This window comes from Mchenga conophoros, linkage group LG16, assembly GCF_057382185.1.
Source record: "Mchenga conophoros isolate Kocher_MC1m ecotype Shallow Benthic linkage group LG16, M_conophoros_male_GT1.1, whole genome shotgun sequence".
In the NCBI taxonomy this organism is placed as follows: domain Eukaryota; kingdom Metazoa; phylum Chordata; class Actinopteri; order Cichliformes; family Cichlidae; genus Mchenga; species Mchenga conophoros.
In genome coordinates this window covers 2368251-2384031 of record NC_140541.1, presented here as the reverse complement: position 1 = coordinate 2384031, position 15781 = coordinate 2368251, and the positions used below count along the sequence as shown (strand labels likewise).

The 15781-nt window shown below is 44.7% G+C and overlaps 1 protein-coding gene across 1 annotated transcript; it reads right to left on the bottom strand.

Annotated features, from left to right (window-relative positions):
- Positions 1–1744: 1744 nt before the first annotated feature.
- On the bottom strand, positions 1745–2880 carry LOC146556083 (trace amine-associated receptor 13c-like). The gene is made up of 2 exons (XM_085250485.1): positions 2711–2880; positions 1745–2561 (listed from the first exon to the last, which is right to left on the bottom strand). Exons 1-2 carry the CDS (start codon positions 2872–2874, stop codon positions 1745–1747), a joined length of 981 nt encoding a protein of 326 aa, XP_085106611.1. The 5' UTR covers positions 2875–2880.
- Positions 2881–15781: the final 12901 nt, after the last annotated feature.

The following is a 15781-nucleotide window of genomic DNA, read 5'->3' as shown; positions in this document are numbered from 1 at the left end:
TTAATATCCCACTAACTAGTGCCCTTATTTCATCTATTTGAACCTTTTTACATTTGAACCTTCTTACTACATTTTGACTTTTTACTGCATTATTGCTGATTTTTGTAGATATTATTTTATATTTATGAATTGTCTCTCTCTCTTACCCGTGGCCTGACATCTATTTTATTTAGCCTATACTCCTAGTTTAATTAGTGCTTCCCATCTGTTAGTATTAGTAGCTGTCACGGTTCTGGGTCGGTTAGACTCAGCATTTTGGAGTTGTTATGTTTTGGCTTTGAATAATGGATTATTCCTGTATAGTGGTGGTGGTGGTGATGATTATGATGATGATAGATTATTATTAGAGTTCCATGTTTCTGTTTATGTGTGTTTCAGGATTTTTGTCTCATGTTTAGCATTTAGGTTCCATGTGTTATATTCAGTCTGTCTCTCAGTGTCAAGTCTGCATCTTTGTGTAGTGAGGTCTTGTTTCCTGTTTTATTGCGAAGGTCTGCGTCTCTTGTGAATGTGTTCAATTTTACCTCTTGTCTCGTCTCGTTAATTGCTCCCAGCTGTGTCCACCACCTGTGTGTAATCTCCCTGTGTTTCTCTGTGTGTATTTAATGTTTAAATTAGTTGAAATAAGGGTTTTCAAATGTCAAGCAATATGTTAAAAATAAAGCGAAAAGCACCTAAGTAAAACTCTTTGTGACTGAAACCAGTTCACTTTGTTCATTAGAAAAATTGAATCATTTATTTTTAATATAGGATGTTTACTAACAAATTTCTGTATATGAAATATTAGACATCGATTAAATATGAAGCACAAACCTGTTTTAAGTCAGCTTGAAAAAAGATTTAAAATGACATGCAATCTATTAAGATTAAGATTAAAACTCATTTTAGTTAAAGGTTCAGTAAAGCACACTGCAGAAAGCACTTTCTGACTGTGATCAGATCATTTTGTGCATTAGAATAAAGAAAGAGCTTATTCCTATTCCACTGTTCAGGCCAGTCTGTAACATCATCAATGATTTGGTAACTTCCACAACAAACTAGAAGAGATAGACTCTAATTCTCTGGGAAACACTGTAAGGAGTGGAGTGACATTGTCCACCGGTGGGGAATGTTTGTGTTTTTATTCTGTTCTTATGTTGTGGAGATATTAATTTAAACAATTAAATATGTAGATACTTACGTTATTATATATATTCCCTGTGCAGGTACCTCTTTAACTCTCTCTTTTTTCTTTTTTCTTGTTATTCTAAAAGGATTTTAATGTAAAAATCTACATGCTGCTAACAGAGAAATGCCAAACTGCATTTCATTGTTCTTGTAACAGTGACAATAAAGATGTATTCTATTCTATTCTGTGTAAATTTCAGTGTTTCAGTAAGAATGGTTGTTAATTTATTAACACATCTATACATTATCTTATAAGACAAGCATTTTTTACAGCTGTAGGCTGTAGATGTAAATTAGGCTCCCATGTAAAACTAGCATATTACACATCTTCATTTAGTTTAGTTTAGTTAGTGATGGTTTTCAGAATTTGTGATGGATTCACATTCATTTAAATTAGAGAAACGAACACCTGATTTTGTCATGGTGTAACAGAGGATTAGAAGACTAGCCCTGAAAATCGAAATGTAAAGCAACCTCTAGCAGATATTTGTTTCATCACACTTGAAATAAATAATAATTTATCAGTTTTTCAGTGTCAAAGACTGTATGGCTTGCTCATTACTAAAATCACTTTTCCCTATAGTATACTGGCCTCACTGGAGCCATGCCTAAATATCTTAAATGTCACAATGAGCTTGATAGATTTCAGAAACCAGGGGTAGCAAAAAGTGTAGATTAATGGGTTCAGACAAGAGTTAAAATAGAACAGCAAGCGCTCAAAAGGTACAGATCTAATATCAAAGAAACTATTCTGGCCTACCATTGAGGAACAGAAAAATGGGAAAAGACATATCAGAAAGGCAATAACAAGTACACCGAGAGTCCTGGCAGCTTTCAGCTCAGATTTCTTAGCATGCACCGTCTCTGACCCCTGGAGTCTGAGAGCAGTGATATGAGAGCGCATTGCCCGAGCCTGAGACACAGCCACCGCAAATACTCTTAGATACAGAACTATGATGACAATCACAGGGCCAACAAAGGTCAAAACAAAGTCAAAAATTCCCACAAAGTAATCAATGACAACTACACAATCACCAGAACAAGAATTATACCTCCCTGGCTGCTTGAAATTATCCTTCATGATAAGACTGTTATACAGAATTGAACAAGCCCAGCAAGTACAAATAGAGACTGAGACTCTTTTTATAGTGATTTTGGTGGGATAATGCAGAGGGTCACAAATGGCTACATAGCGGTCAGCTGATATGAGTACCATAGTTCCTACTGAAGCAGAAGTAGCAATGTAATCTAAACTGCTATACAGAGCACACATGTGGTCACCAAGAAACCAGCAGCCATCTAGGAGGCTAATCTGACAAGCCATGATGAGGCCCACGAAGAAATCTGAGACGGCCAGAGAGAGGAGGAGGAGGTTGGTTGGGGTGTGCAGCTGCCTGGATTAAAATAGGAGCATCAAAGGTTGTTCTACAGCAGTAATTGCAACTCCACTGTAACATATAGAACAAAGCAACACATTTTCTAATTAAATTCACAAAAAACATAATTTTTCTATAATTTGTTAAGTATTCAAATATGTCAGTACTTGAAGTGAGCGATGGAGATGATCACAAGCAGGTTCAGAATTGTAGTAAGCACAGAGATGGAAGACAGTGGAGTGTAAATAAACACAGCCTCAATTTGTAAATGCTTTTGCCGCACACAAGAGGAGTTGAATAGTTGTGGAAAGCAGAGTTCAGTTTCTTCCATTGTTAGAGAAAGACAGCAGTGGCTGTTCAGCACAAACAGCTTTGTGACTGAGCCCCTTTTTTGTATCACCACCCTTCCTCCCACAATTGCCTTCTGACGTAACTCATTTTCTGATATTTTTTCCCTCTGCGAATAAGTCAAAATGTGATGTTAATAATATAAAGTACAAGAAAACCAATTCAATACAAGTAAACTTCTTTTAAATGTTAAATTAATCATTTTGATGTGTTTTTTTAATAGTAACCTAGTTTTATGTTAAACCTTTAGGGAGTTAAAGTTTAAATCGCTGTAAACCGTTTAAACGTTTTTAAAAAGCACCCAGTAGCTGTTTTTTAAAGTTACCTAGTATTTTTGACACTGCTTAGTATTAACTCATTCACTGCCAGCCATTTTCAAATCAGGTAACTCCCCACTGCAATTGACGTCGATAGACGTCAATGACAGTGAATGAGTTAATTTAATACTCAAAAGAGTGGACACACATAGACGCTTTTCTAGTGTAGTTTAACACTGGTAATTTTGCAGTCTACTTTTAAGTGAAAAAGCTAATGGACAATAATTTCTTTAAATATGGAAGTGTCATGGTCCGGGTGAGCATCCAGTGTTTTTCAACTGTTTGCCAAGGTTCTTCAGTACCTTCCCTTGGTTCAGGTTTTGAGTTTTATTGTCATATACAGATAAACAATGTAGCAACATTTACCTGTGATGAAATTCTTAGGCTCATGTTCCTCCACTTTACATGAACATATAGAAAGCATACAGGTATATTAAGAAAACAAAATAACAACAATAATAATGAAATACTAAAGTATTAAATATTAAATCACGTCTCAAAACCCATCTATTCAGAATTGCATACACCTGATTCCGTCTTAGTCCATTTTTACCTTGCTCAGCTTTCATACTTTCATGCTTGTTTTGTTTCATATTTCCCTTATGTTGAAATTTCATTTTGCCATGTTTTATTATATTGTATTGTTGCTACTGTTCTGTACTATTGTAAAGTGACTTCAAGGGTATTAAAGGTGCCTACAAATAAAATGTATTATTATTAGTATTATTATTATTATTATTATTACGTCCCCACGAAGAAGGTCTAGGAGTGTGAGTGTGAGGACCAGTAACAAATGGGTCTAGAACGGAATAAAAGGAAAACAGACAGGTGTTTAGCAAATATTTTTTATTATAGATAATCTTAACATAAAGAGCCAGCAACGCTGTTTTACCAATAACACTAGAAAAAGAAAAAGGTTGCAACAACAAAGAACACAACAACCTAACAAAAAACTCCACACCACGAGGAGGCACTTCCAGGGGCACACAAGCCCACCCTGTCAATAGCAGCAGCAAGTCCCACTGCTGCTGCTGTTGAGACCCACAAGCCCACACTACTCACATGAACCAGCTACTCTCCCCACTGCTCCGACAACTCTACACCACAGGCAGGACAATCACACAATAGGACCTCTTTCAACACCTAAAACACAATAAAGAAACACCAGAGAAATCACCTTCCCTCATCCAGTTCATCCCCAGCTTATATGACCTCAGAGAGGTGATTGCTGACTGGGCCCAGGTGGTAAATGAGGCCAATGAATAGCAGCTGTGTCCTGGGGAGAGAGAAGAGCAAGAGAGACAGAGGGGTAGAGCAAGACAGGAGAAGGCGGAGAGCGAACACCACACCCATACAAGAGTAGTTTCAGGAGGCCCTGCTAGGGCTGTAACAATTATTATTATTATTATTACTCCAGTTTTGGCCTACCTTCACTGGTTGTGTGGAAATAAAAGAAAATACATAATTGCTAACATTGCTTTTATTAGTGGCATTTTATTAAAACTTTTATTAAATGTGTAGTTGTAGTTATTTTTATACACACATTGCAAATGTGCTCATTAAGAGTTGGCGCTCAGTCCTTTTACGGTCATAAGGTGTAAGGTGACTCAGAGCGCAGAAAGGTCAATGCAAACACGCTTACAGACACAAATAACAGTAGATGAGTTTTAGGTCAGAGGTGAGATATATTTTTGCTTGTAACTGCATTTGTGCCTGCATAGCAACAGTTGGTACAGGATCTGCTAAAGATAAACATAAGAAGTGCAAATCAACAGGAAACATCTGTAGGGTAAGACGGTTGAAAACGGCATGTATGGTAAAAATGTTGCTGATAATGGAAACATGTTTAACTGTCACTCACTGTAACTAATGCATGTTATATTATTTGCTGACGCAAGGGGCTGAACCCTAACATATCAAAACCATTTTGAAGTGTGCTTTCTAGCAAGGATCTATGCTAATGATGCTACTGTATACATCTCCCCACGCGTGTGTTCAATAAAATCATTGTTTGACTGAACTCATCAAGACCAGTGTTTGTTTGTTCTCATCCTCAAGTATCAAATCAAATCAAATCAAATCAAATCACTTTTATTGTCACATCACATGTGCAGGCACACTGGCACAGCACATGCGAGTGAAATTCTTGTGTGCGAGCCCCACAAGCAACAGAGATGTGCAAACACAACAACACAAACGAGCAAAATACAAGAATGGCCAACCTGAAACTAATAAATATATGTACAATATATAATAGTGTATGCATTTCTGGATGTGTATACTAAATATTTTCCTACGTGTATGTGTGTGTGTGTGTGTGTATACACATTTTTACAAATTAAATAGTAAAAAAATAATAATAATAAAATATATAAAATATACAGAGTTGAATATGTGCAAAACAAGTGGCATTTATATACAGTGTGGAGTGCATAATGTTGAAGTTCCAGTAGTGAAGCTGAGGTGTCTATGAAGTGTTCAGCAGTCTGATGGCCTGATGGAAAAAGCTGTCTCTCAGTCTGCTGGTACGGGACCGGATGCTGCAGAACCTCCTTCCTGATGGAAGCAGTCTGAACAGTTTATGGCTGGGGTGACTGGAGTCCTTGATGATCCTCCCCGCTTTCCTCAGGCAGCGCTTCCTGTAGATGTCTTGGAGGGAGGGAAGCTCACCTCCAATTATCCGTTCAGAGCACCGCACTACTCGCTGGAGAGCTTTGCAGTTGTAGGCGGTGCTGTTGCCATACCAGGTGGTGATGCATCCAGTGAGGATGCTCTCAATGGCACAGTGATAGAAGGTCCTGAGGATGCGGGGGCTCATGCCGAATCTTTTCAGTCTCCTGAGAAAGAAGCGGCGCTAAGAGGCGTAAAGAATAAGGACAGTTGCCTGTAAGTTTTAGGTTTCATTTTAAAATTTTAGTTCTAACCTTTAGGGCCCTACATAGTCAAGCTCCCCAATATTTATCTGACCTGCTGAAACCGGATTCATTTTTCCAAACTTTTCCAAACATTGTTTGGAGCATGGTTCCAAATCAGTCCGAAAACACACAAATACAGTTCAACACAAAACTAGATGCATCACGAGTCCACAAATCAAAAGTTCAGGGAGGCAACGGCTCAAAAATCCAAAGACCCAGTTCTGGGCCGGTTGCCTGAAGGCAGTAGCGGCGCGGACACAGTTCAGGTGGCTGACCGTGCGGACAGCAATGGCGGCAGTGACACAGACGAGCCAAATCAGGAGGCCGGCCATGCGGAAGGCAGTGGCGGCGACAGAGCAGGTCCGGAGGCCGGCCGCGAGGCCAGCGGCGGTGACGACCTCGTTCAGGAGGCCGACCTCGATGCCCATGATGCCCAACTAGAGGCCTGGACCCCCCAGCTGATGAGGCGTGAAGCTAGCTGGGTTCTCCTGAACCCCCAGCTAATGTGGCTTGAGGCTGGACGTGCTCCTCAGAACCTCCAGCTAACTTGGCTTGAGGCTGGACGGGCACCTCGGGCCCGCTGGCTGGGTTCTCATGAGCAGCAGAGACATCACAAGGCCCCATAATTGCTGAGGGCTCGATTTCATTTCCCCCTCTTTCCCCTGTACCCCCTAGGAGGTCACAAGTGAGCCCAGACAGAGGTGTGAAAACAGCTCAAACTGAGGCCCCTAGGAGCTCAGACTCGGATGCAAAACAACACATAGAGGAGGAAGAGGAGGAAGAGGAGACCCAGTGGACTGACGAGGAATCGGAGGATGATGACCCCGGACCGCAGTTCCAGGGTCTGCCCACTCCCATGAGGGAGAGGAATCCAGAGATATGGATAGACAGTAAGCCTATGGGAGACCAATGGGTAGGGAAAGTCATTGGAAAGTCTCATGAGGACCGAGACGCCACGTCAGAGATAGGTTGAAGGCAGTGGAGCAGGGACTGCTGGAGGAAGAGATGGAAAGAGAGGTGCTGGCGCTGGAACCTGGGAAAGGGAAGACAAAGACAGTAGGTGCAAAACCAGGTCTCAGGTTACGGTCGGGGAAGATGTTGGCTGATGACAGAGGGAAAAGACAGTCAGTTTTCCGAAAGAACTAAAAGCTGAGACGCCTTCCCTCTTTGCTGAGCACTGCAGGGACACAAAATAAAGGGGTGGTCTTGGACTCAGGAAACGACCAGCAGCTCTGTCTGCCGTTGATGATGGGTCCGGAGTGTCAACCAGTGTATTGTCAATACAAGATCAGAGATTTGGAAGCGTTAGTCAAGCAACTCCCACCTATCACAGAGGGAGGAGCGGCTTGGCTAAGGAAACTGAGAACCCTGACGGAGGGAGAGGAACTGGCCATAGGAGATTTTTGAGCGATAGGAGCCAAATGTATGTTGGGTGGAGGTCTAGGGTGACATGGAGCAAATCACTAACACCACCAGTGACACCAATGACACCCCATACTCGGATGTGGAAAATGTGCTATCTAGCGCAGTACGTGAGAAGTACCCGACCCCAAATGCTGGTTCCATACCAAAAATTACCTGGGAGCCTAAACACACTCCCAGGGAATTTTTAGAAAGAGCTAAAGAGCAGTGGATGTCACAGACAGGTATACACCCAGGCCAGGGAGGTGAGGACAGGGCATGGTTCCGCGCAGCGGTGTTGGTAGGTCTACCAGAACGAGTGAGAACCGACCTAGAAAAGAATCCAGATTTTGCGGTCGCTGACTCTACTCAATGGGAGAGACACGTTGTGCATCGGCTCCAGCTAGAGCTGGACGAGGCGAACAAGCAGAAAAAGAAGGCGCAGCTGTTGAAGTTACAGCTGTGGAGAAAAGATATTTTAATTTGTATTCTTATGGTGACATTATATAATCATAACTATCATTGATTAATCATTTATCATTGTTGAATTTGTTGACAGAATAACCTTTTAATTAGATCTATGTTAATCTGAGTAAAATATTAATGTACACATATTCCCATTACTTTAATCAGTCTATGGTTGTTCTGCTTAAGCTGTTGCACCACATCAGTGTGTTCACTCCACTCGAATAGGTGGGTCCTGTTGGACCTTGGCCGTCTACATTCAGCTCTGCACGTACTCAGGCCTTTAATAACACGCACAGAGAGTCATGTAACCCACGCACGGTCACATACACACATATTAAGAAAAGGAGGTCGTCTCAGGACATCCTCTCTATAAGGACACACAGCCTCACAAGATACACACCAATAATACACATAACACACTTGTTTTTCTCTAAAAGTTATCATCCGATGTCTATATAAGGAAGACTTTTGGAATTGTGGTGAACTGATATCATTTCCAGTAAGGTCTGTGTGATGTCATCATGGATAATATAAAAGATATGGGAGAGCCGCCGCCCGGCGGAGATGATTGTTGCAAGTTTCTTCCCACACTTAGTGCACAAAGTGTGTAATAAAAGATCACTATTTTTTGCCACCTACCTGGACTCGGCCTGCTTTCTTCTCTTACCCAAATCGAATGAATCTTAACAATTCTTGGTGCCGAAAACCCGGTTGGGGAGGAGAGGGGAAGTACAGTGAGGCAACCCCAAAAGGAGGAGCCTAGGAGCGGCCATTTTGGTAAGGTAAGTGAGGTCGAAAAACAAAATGGCTGAAGAGGAAAAGGCGACCCCTGGTGGGGGAAAGAGATATAAGCCATTGAAGGAGCAAATACAGCAATTGAAGAAAGCAATTAAAATTACTGCTGAAGGGACTTCAAAGGAAATTGCCCGCCAGTGCCAAGATCTGGAAAAAGAAGTAAAGGAATTATGTGAAAATCAACAGAAGACGTTTGAGGACAGAACCCCTCTTCATTACATCTTCCAAGTTGAGGGTGAGAAATGTGAGAAGAGGATTAAAGAGCTTGAAGAGGAACACTTAGGACGTTTTCAGGGGAGGAAAGTAAAGGCTGAAAAGAAGCTCATGATTGAAAAACAAAGTAAGTATTGCAAGCTTATGATTGTCTCCCAAGGCGTTTCTCATTGGATGCAAGAGGAAGTGAACGACACCAAACCAGTCTTGACAAAGGAAGCCGAGGCTGAGGGAACATTATATCCCAGCCTGAAGGATTTCCTGTGTGCCCCACCCCCTCCTTATATCTGTCCAGTGGTGACTTTAGAGGGTGGCACCTTGCGGGGGCCGGGAGGAAAAACAGGTACAGTCAGAGGTGGAATTGTCGATGTACAGGAGAATCCTATACCATCGACATCTGCTCAGAGCACAGAGGAGGCAGACACAAGAGTGGTGCAGGCCCAATCAGCGGCAGCTGCGTTAGAGGTAAGTCAGTCCCACCCAGCTGCTGGGACATCACAAGGAATCACCACACGGGGGGGTGATCTTGATCCCTCCCTCTATTTTCAGCCCAGATGGAGCGACCGGAGAAGCTCAACCTGTGGCTTCCACGAGTACGGGTCAGGTGACAGTGCAACAGCCCAGCCAGGGAAATGCATCCCAGGAGGTCTGGACTTCAGAGGAAGATTCACCCTCACTGCAGTTTCGGAAGCAGCCATCGAAGGCGACCCAAAAAAACGGTCAGAGGTCGGAGGTTGATAACCTGGAGAAAGAACAGTGGCAAGGCCATGTCTTTGGAAATGTATCTGACAATCGGGAGGTCGTGATAAAACTGGAACGGGTCATGAGAAGACTGGAGGAAGAAGGTGTAGCAACACCACGTAGCGTAGCACAAACGCTGGAGGCATTGGAAAAGGACTTGGCGGCCTCAGTAAATAAAGCACGAAATCTAGAGAAGTGTCAAACCTGGAAAGGGGAGGACTCGCCCCAAAGTTTCCGGGTCCCCCAGGAGCGAAGACGCTTCGGTCTGGGAGGGTTCTGGATGAAGTAAGAGATAAAAGACAGTCGATCTTTGAAAAGAATCGGAGGCAGAACGCTGCATTGCAAACCGGAGAAGGGCAGTGTGACACAGAGGAGGAATTGCCCCTCACTATGCCTTTACTGACGGGTTTACAGGGCGAACCAGTCTACCACCCCTATAATATAAGAGATCTTGAGGCTCTGGTGAAGCAGCTGCCCCCGATCACAGAGGGAGGAGCGGCTTGGTTGAGAAGACTAGGATCTCTCACAGAAGGAGAGGAACTTGCCCTGGGTGATTTTAGAGCTATCGGTGGGAGGACTTTCAGAGGTGGGGGCCTCGCAGATGTGGAAGAGATAGCAAGAACCACCTGCCAACCAAATGATGTCCCCTATGCAAGGGTGCGAAATGCTCTCTCTGATGCAGTGCGTGAGAAGTATCCGACCCATAATATGGGCACTACACCTAGGATTGCTTGGAGCCCAGAACATTCCCCTAGAGAATTTATAGAGCACGCAAAAGAACAGTGGATTCTCCAAACTGGAGAGCATCCTGGGCAAGATGGGGAACCCAGGGCGTGGTTCCGCTGTGCAGTGTTAGCAGGTCTGCCAGAACGAGTGAGAACAGATCTACAGAAGAATCCAGACTTTGCGGTGGCGGATTCAGTAAAATGGGAGAGGCATGTCATACATCGACTTGAGCTGGAAAGAGACGAGGCGAACAAGAAAAAACAGGAGCTGGAGGAGGCGCAAGGGCAGTTAGTAAAATTGAAATTGGTTGAGGCGAGAGAAAAACTAAGCGAAAAGAAAAAGGAAAACAAAGATGGAGCTAAAAAGATGCTGGTGGCCCAGCCACAGGGCAATCCGGGGCCTGATTGGCCAGATTTGGATCCGGTTCTGTACCCTGATGACCGATGGCCCGCCAATGGATCAAGGCAAGCCAGACCCGCGGGGAATTGGGGGGCTAATAGGTCGTTGAGGGGACGTGGTGGATCCCAAAGGGGAGGCGGACCAAGGGGTCGTGGTCTGGGGGGACCTATGCTGGACCCGAATGTATGCAGAAGGTGTGGAGGACGAGGACATTGGGTTCGTGATTGTCCTACACCACGACAGCTAGAACTTGGTTATCCATCGTCACCCCAGGCACAGGGAGCTTTTCGAGGCAGAGTGGTCCAGACAAGGGGACATCAAGCTCCAAACCCAGGTATGGCGCCAGTGGCTCAGTATCCCCTGGCCTACTGGGGCGGAGAGGAGGAGCTGTACTGACGGGACCCACAGAGACAAGACAACATGGGAATGGCAGATCCTATGTTGTCAATGAGAGTGGAAGGAGCTGAAATGACCTTCCTTGTGGACACTGGAGCTACTTATTCAACGCTGAGACAAAAACCAAGCGGTGCCACGCTTTCCAATCACGTGGTCAGTGTTGTGGGGTTCTCTGGGGTACCAATGACGCTGCCGACAACCAATCCAGCCCTGACGGTGCTGGGAAAACAGACATTGAAGCACAGTTATGTGGTGTCTCCCCATGTGCCTGTGAACTTGATGGGCAGGGATCTGCTCATTAAACTGGGGGCCACTATCATGTGTTCAGCTGATGGATTAACAGTTACACTTCCAGGAGGAAAAGAGTTTCCGTGCCTGGGGACTTTTTCAAAGAACCAGTACTTGCTGAAAGACTGTGGACAAACGACAGCTGACATTTACTGGGGTCGTGTGGTGGAAGAAGGCATTCTAAGACAGTATCAGCTGTGGAAACCTTGGATTATGGCCTTGGCGGTCTATTCTTCCCCCCGGGATCCATACCATGTTACCCTCTATTATGATCGGAATGATGATGAAATTTATAGGGACCTGTTCCAGTCTGACCTTGAAGGTCAGACTTGGAATGTGCGTTCTCAGAACATCTATGTCGGTCCTGAAGGCGTCGCTGCAGCAGTAAATTTATCCGAAGAACAACGGCCTTGGTTCAAAATGGGACCTGATTCAGTGCCCCACATTACATTGGCGGTCCATGATGGTCACCAGGCGAAGGAGCTGGGAACAATGGTCAAGAGAGCCCTCGATGAACCAGGCTGGCAAGCTACTCAGATTCCAGACGTTTGGTACTCGCCAAAATGCAAAATTTACCGTATCACTTGTCTATCAGAGGACACAGTGATGTTGGAGCATGAACAAATCTCAAGAATCCATGGGAGAGAAAGAATAGACCATGCAGATGCAGTTGCCGCACTTGCAACTCTTCCTGACACCTTATGGTCATCAGGGCCTACGGATGTGGGCCAGGCAACTTGTTCGCCGGTTCTGTTCCAGCTGAAGTCGGAGACGCCAATTTGGAAACCACAGTATAGGCAAAAGAGAGAAGCTGAGGAGGGAATTGCAGAAACCATTGAAGGCCTATTGAAAGTAGGGGTCCTTGAGTCCTCTCAATCCTACTGGAACACTCCTATTTTGCCAGTAGAGAAGCACGGGACAGGAAAGTACAGGATGGCACATGACTTAAGAGCCATTAATGCCATTTTACGTACTGACACGGTGCCTGTTCCAAATCCATACACAGCATTGACGGCATTAACACCAGAACAGAAGTGGTTTACATGTATTGATCTAGCGAATGCATTTTTCTGTCTCCCGTTGCATGAGTCTCTGAGGGACATTTTTTCATTCACATATAGGGGGCAACAGTACAGATACACACGGTTGCCACAAGGGTTTGCACTCTCCCCTGGCATTTTCAACCAAGTGTTGAAAGAAGCTTTATCGTCATGCCACCTACCAGAGGGGTGTTCACTGGTGCAATATGTTGATGATTTGCTCATTGCGGCTCCGTCTGCTTCGGCATGTACGGCAGCCTCACTTACCATACTGAAGAGACTCGCTGAGTGCGGGTTTAAAGTCAGTAAAGAAAAGTTGCAGTTGGTCCGACCAGAAGTAACATTTCTGGGCCGTGTCATTGCTCACAAATCAGTGGGTTTGCTAAACACCCATCGCGATCAGATTTTGACACATCCAAAACCGCGTACGGTTAAGGAGTTGCTCTCATTATTAGGTTTAACAGGATACAGCCGTCACTTCATTCCAAATTATGCAGGGAAAACAGCCCTTTTGAGGGATTTGGTAAAAACGGTAGGTGTCCGAAACCTTAAGGCTGAACTGCCATGGACATCGGCCACTGAGTCGGCGTTCATTGCATTGAAACAGGATTTGTCGAGATCGGCTGATCTTGCCATTCCTAATTATGATAACCCTTTCTATCTTGATGTTTCAGAAACACACGGGATAGTCAATGGGGTGTTGTTTCAGAAAAAAGGGGAGAGATGTACTTATGTACGTCAGCGTCAGACTGAATCCATTAGAGACAAGGCACCCGAGATGCACACAGCATGCCATTGGGGTGTCAAAGATTATACAAAAGGCAGCACATATAGTGAGGGACCATCCGTTGAAGGTGCTGACCACCCACAGTGTGGTGGCATATGTTAATTCACAAGCCTTCACCATGACACCACTCACACAACAGAGAGTGTCTAAAGTTTTAGATGCTCCCAACTTGACCTTCACACATGAAGGAATTAACATGGCAGATTTAATGGGAGCAGGAGAACCCCATGATTGCACAAAGAGAGCTGAAGTCGACGAGAAGATAAGAGAAGACTTGAAAGCAGAACCTCTGACAGGAGCTGAAGATTGGTTCACGGATGGATGCTGCTACAGAGACAAGGAAGGATTGAAAGCAGGCTACGCGGTGGTTTGCAGAAAAGAGGCTGAATTTGAAGTGAAGGAGGCGGGAAGACTTGAAGGGCAGCAGTCAGCCCAAAGAGCAGAAGTAATTGCTCTAAGTCGAGCTCTAAGACTTGCAAAAGGAAAAAGGGTCAACATCTACACGGACTCAGCTTATGCCTTTGGAGCAGCTCATGTGGAGCTGGCCCAATGGAGAAGAGCAGGATTCAGGACAGCAGATAATGCACCAATCTGCCACAAGAAGGAAATGGAGGAACTTGAGCAGGCATTGGGAGATCCAGAGGAGGTGAGTATCATAAAATGCAAAGGTCACTCCTCAGGGACTGGCATGGTGGCCAGAGGAAATCAGGAAGCCGATCGAGCTGCGAAAGAGGCAGCGGGCTATAAAGCACTACGACAGATGGTGCAAATAACCGTGGAGGAAGAACAAGGAGTCAACATGTTAGAGGAGGCCAGGAAGTCCCAAGAGGAAGCGGCCCCGGAAGAGAAGGGGGTCTGGAAGAGTCGAGGAGCCTGGGAAGAAGGAGGTCTCTGGCGAGGACCTGACGGACGACCAGTGTTGACGGCCAACCTGGCAAAACAGAAGATTGCCGAAGCGCATGGGCTTGGTCATGTAGGTGCGGCCCAGATGGGGCGACATCTGTGCCATTGGTGGCATCCCTTTTTGAAGGATATGATTAAGGAGAAAGCCAGGACGTGCCTGATTTGTGGGAGGCACAATCCAAAGCCAGTGATTAAACCAGAGGCAGGTAAGTTCCCCATTCCAGAAAGACCAGGTGAAGAGATTGTCATTGATTTCACTGACATGATCGACGTGGGACCAGGAGGAGTCCGGTATTTGCTGGTAAGTGTGGATGCTCTGACGGGATGGCCCGAAGCGTGGCCAACAAAGAGGGAGGATGCAAAAAGTGTGATTAAGTGTTTAATCAATCATTACATCCCCCGCCACGGTTTTCCTAAAAGAATTAGGTCAGACAATGGGACTCATTTCAAAAATAAAGATTTGGCAGAGGTAGAACAGAAGCTGGGATTGCAACACAGATTTGGCTCTGTATATCATCCCCAGTCTCAGGGGAAGGTAGAAAGAATGAATCTAAACCTGAAGAATAAAATTGCTAAAATTTCTGCTCAGACGGGGCTAAATTGGGTGGCAGCTTTGCCAATAGCATTGATGATAATAAGATGTTGTGTTAATCAATCTACAGGTTTCACACCATATGAGCTGTTGACAGGACGACAGTTTCCAGGTCCTTGGACAACAGTCCCGACGGAAGAAAGTATGAAAACTAATAGAAAACATGCTGAATGTTGGAAAGAATTAAAAGCTCTTGTGTCTAGTGTCACTTTAGCCAGTTTCTCCCGGGCTCTTTTCTTCGTCGAAACTTCCAGAGATGGCACCGGAACTCAGTAGTCATTTTCACAAAACTTTATTCATCTTCATTTAAGCATGCACTTCTAGAAGGGAAGACGAGGCCGGTGTCCCTCTCCTAAAATCTTCAACCCTTTGTTCGTTGCAGCTAGCTTTATAGAATCCCCTATCATATGTGTGCGTGACAGTTAAAACACGGTGGGGGTAGATGACTCCCTAGAGGTCATAAACCCCTCTCCCTTCTAGACCACAGTTACGGGTATCATAAATGTTGCAACCTCCACCCTAAAGCTTCCTCTGGGGAATTTCCACTCAGTGGGGGAGAGGTCCTACTCTTTGTTTTACTTTCACAGTTCAAGTGGGGGAGGGGTCTCCTAGAATCTACTCCTCGACACAGTTAGGCCTTTATTATATTGAGGGCAGTGTCTCTACATTCTATGTTAACACATTTCTAAACTCTAAATCAGCTAAATATTTAACACTAGTTTCACACAACAGGTTGGAGAGGGGGTGAATGCGGAGGACCGGTCCGTCCCCGACGCTAAGGTGGTGTGGCTGAAGGTCATCAAGCGGAAGTGGAGAGATCCAAGGTGGACCGGACCATTCGAAGTAACGGCCCGAACCACCAGTGCGGTCCGTCTGAAGGGGAAAGGGGAGACCTGGTTTCATTGGTCT

What these genes read in the sequence shown, in the direction of transcription:
- LOC146556083 (XM_085250485.1), bottom strand. Translation starts at nt 2,874, where the DNA reads ATGGAAGAAACTGAACTCTGCTTTCCACAACTATTCAACTCCTCTTGT. An exon ending in ATCTCCATCGCTCACTTCAA is followed by an intron (nt 2,562 to 2,710) that starts GTACTGACATAT and finishes ATTTTAATCCAG; the next exon opens with GCAGCTGCACACCCCAACCA.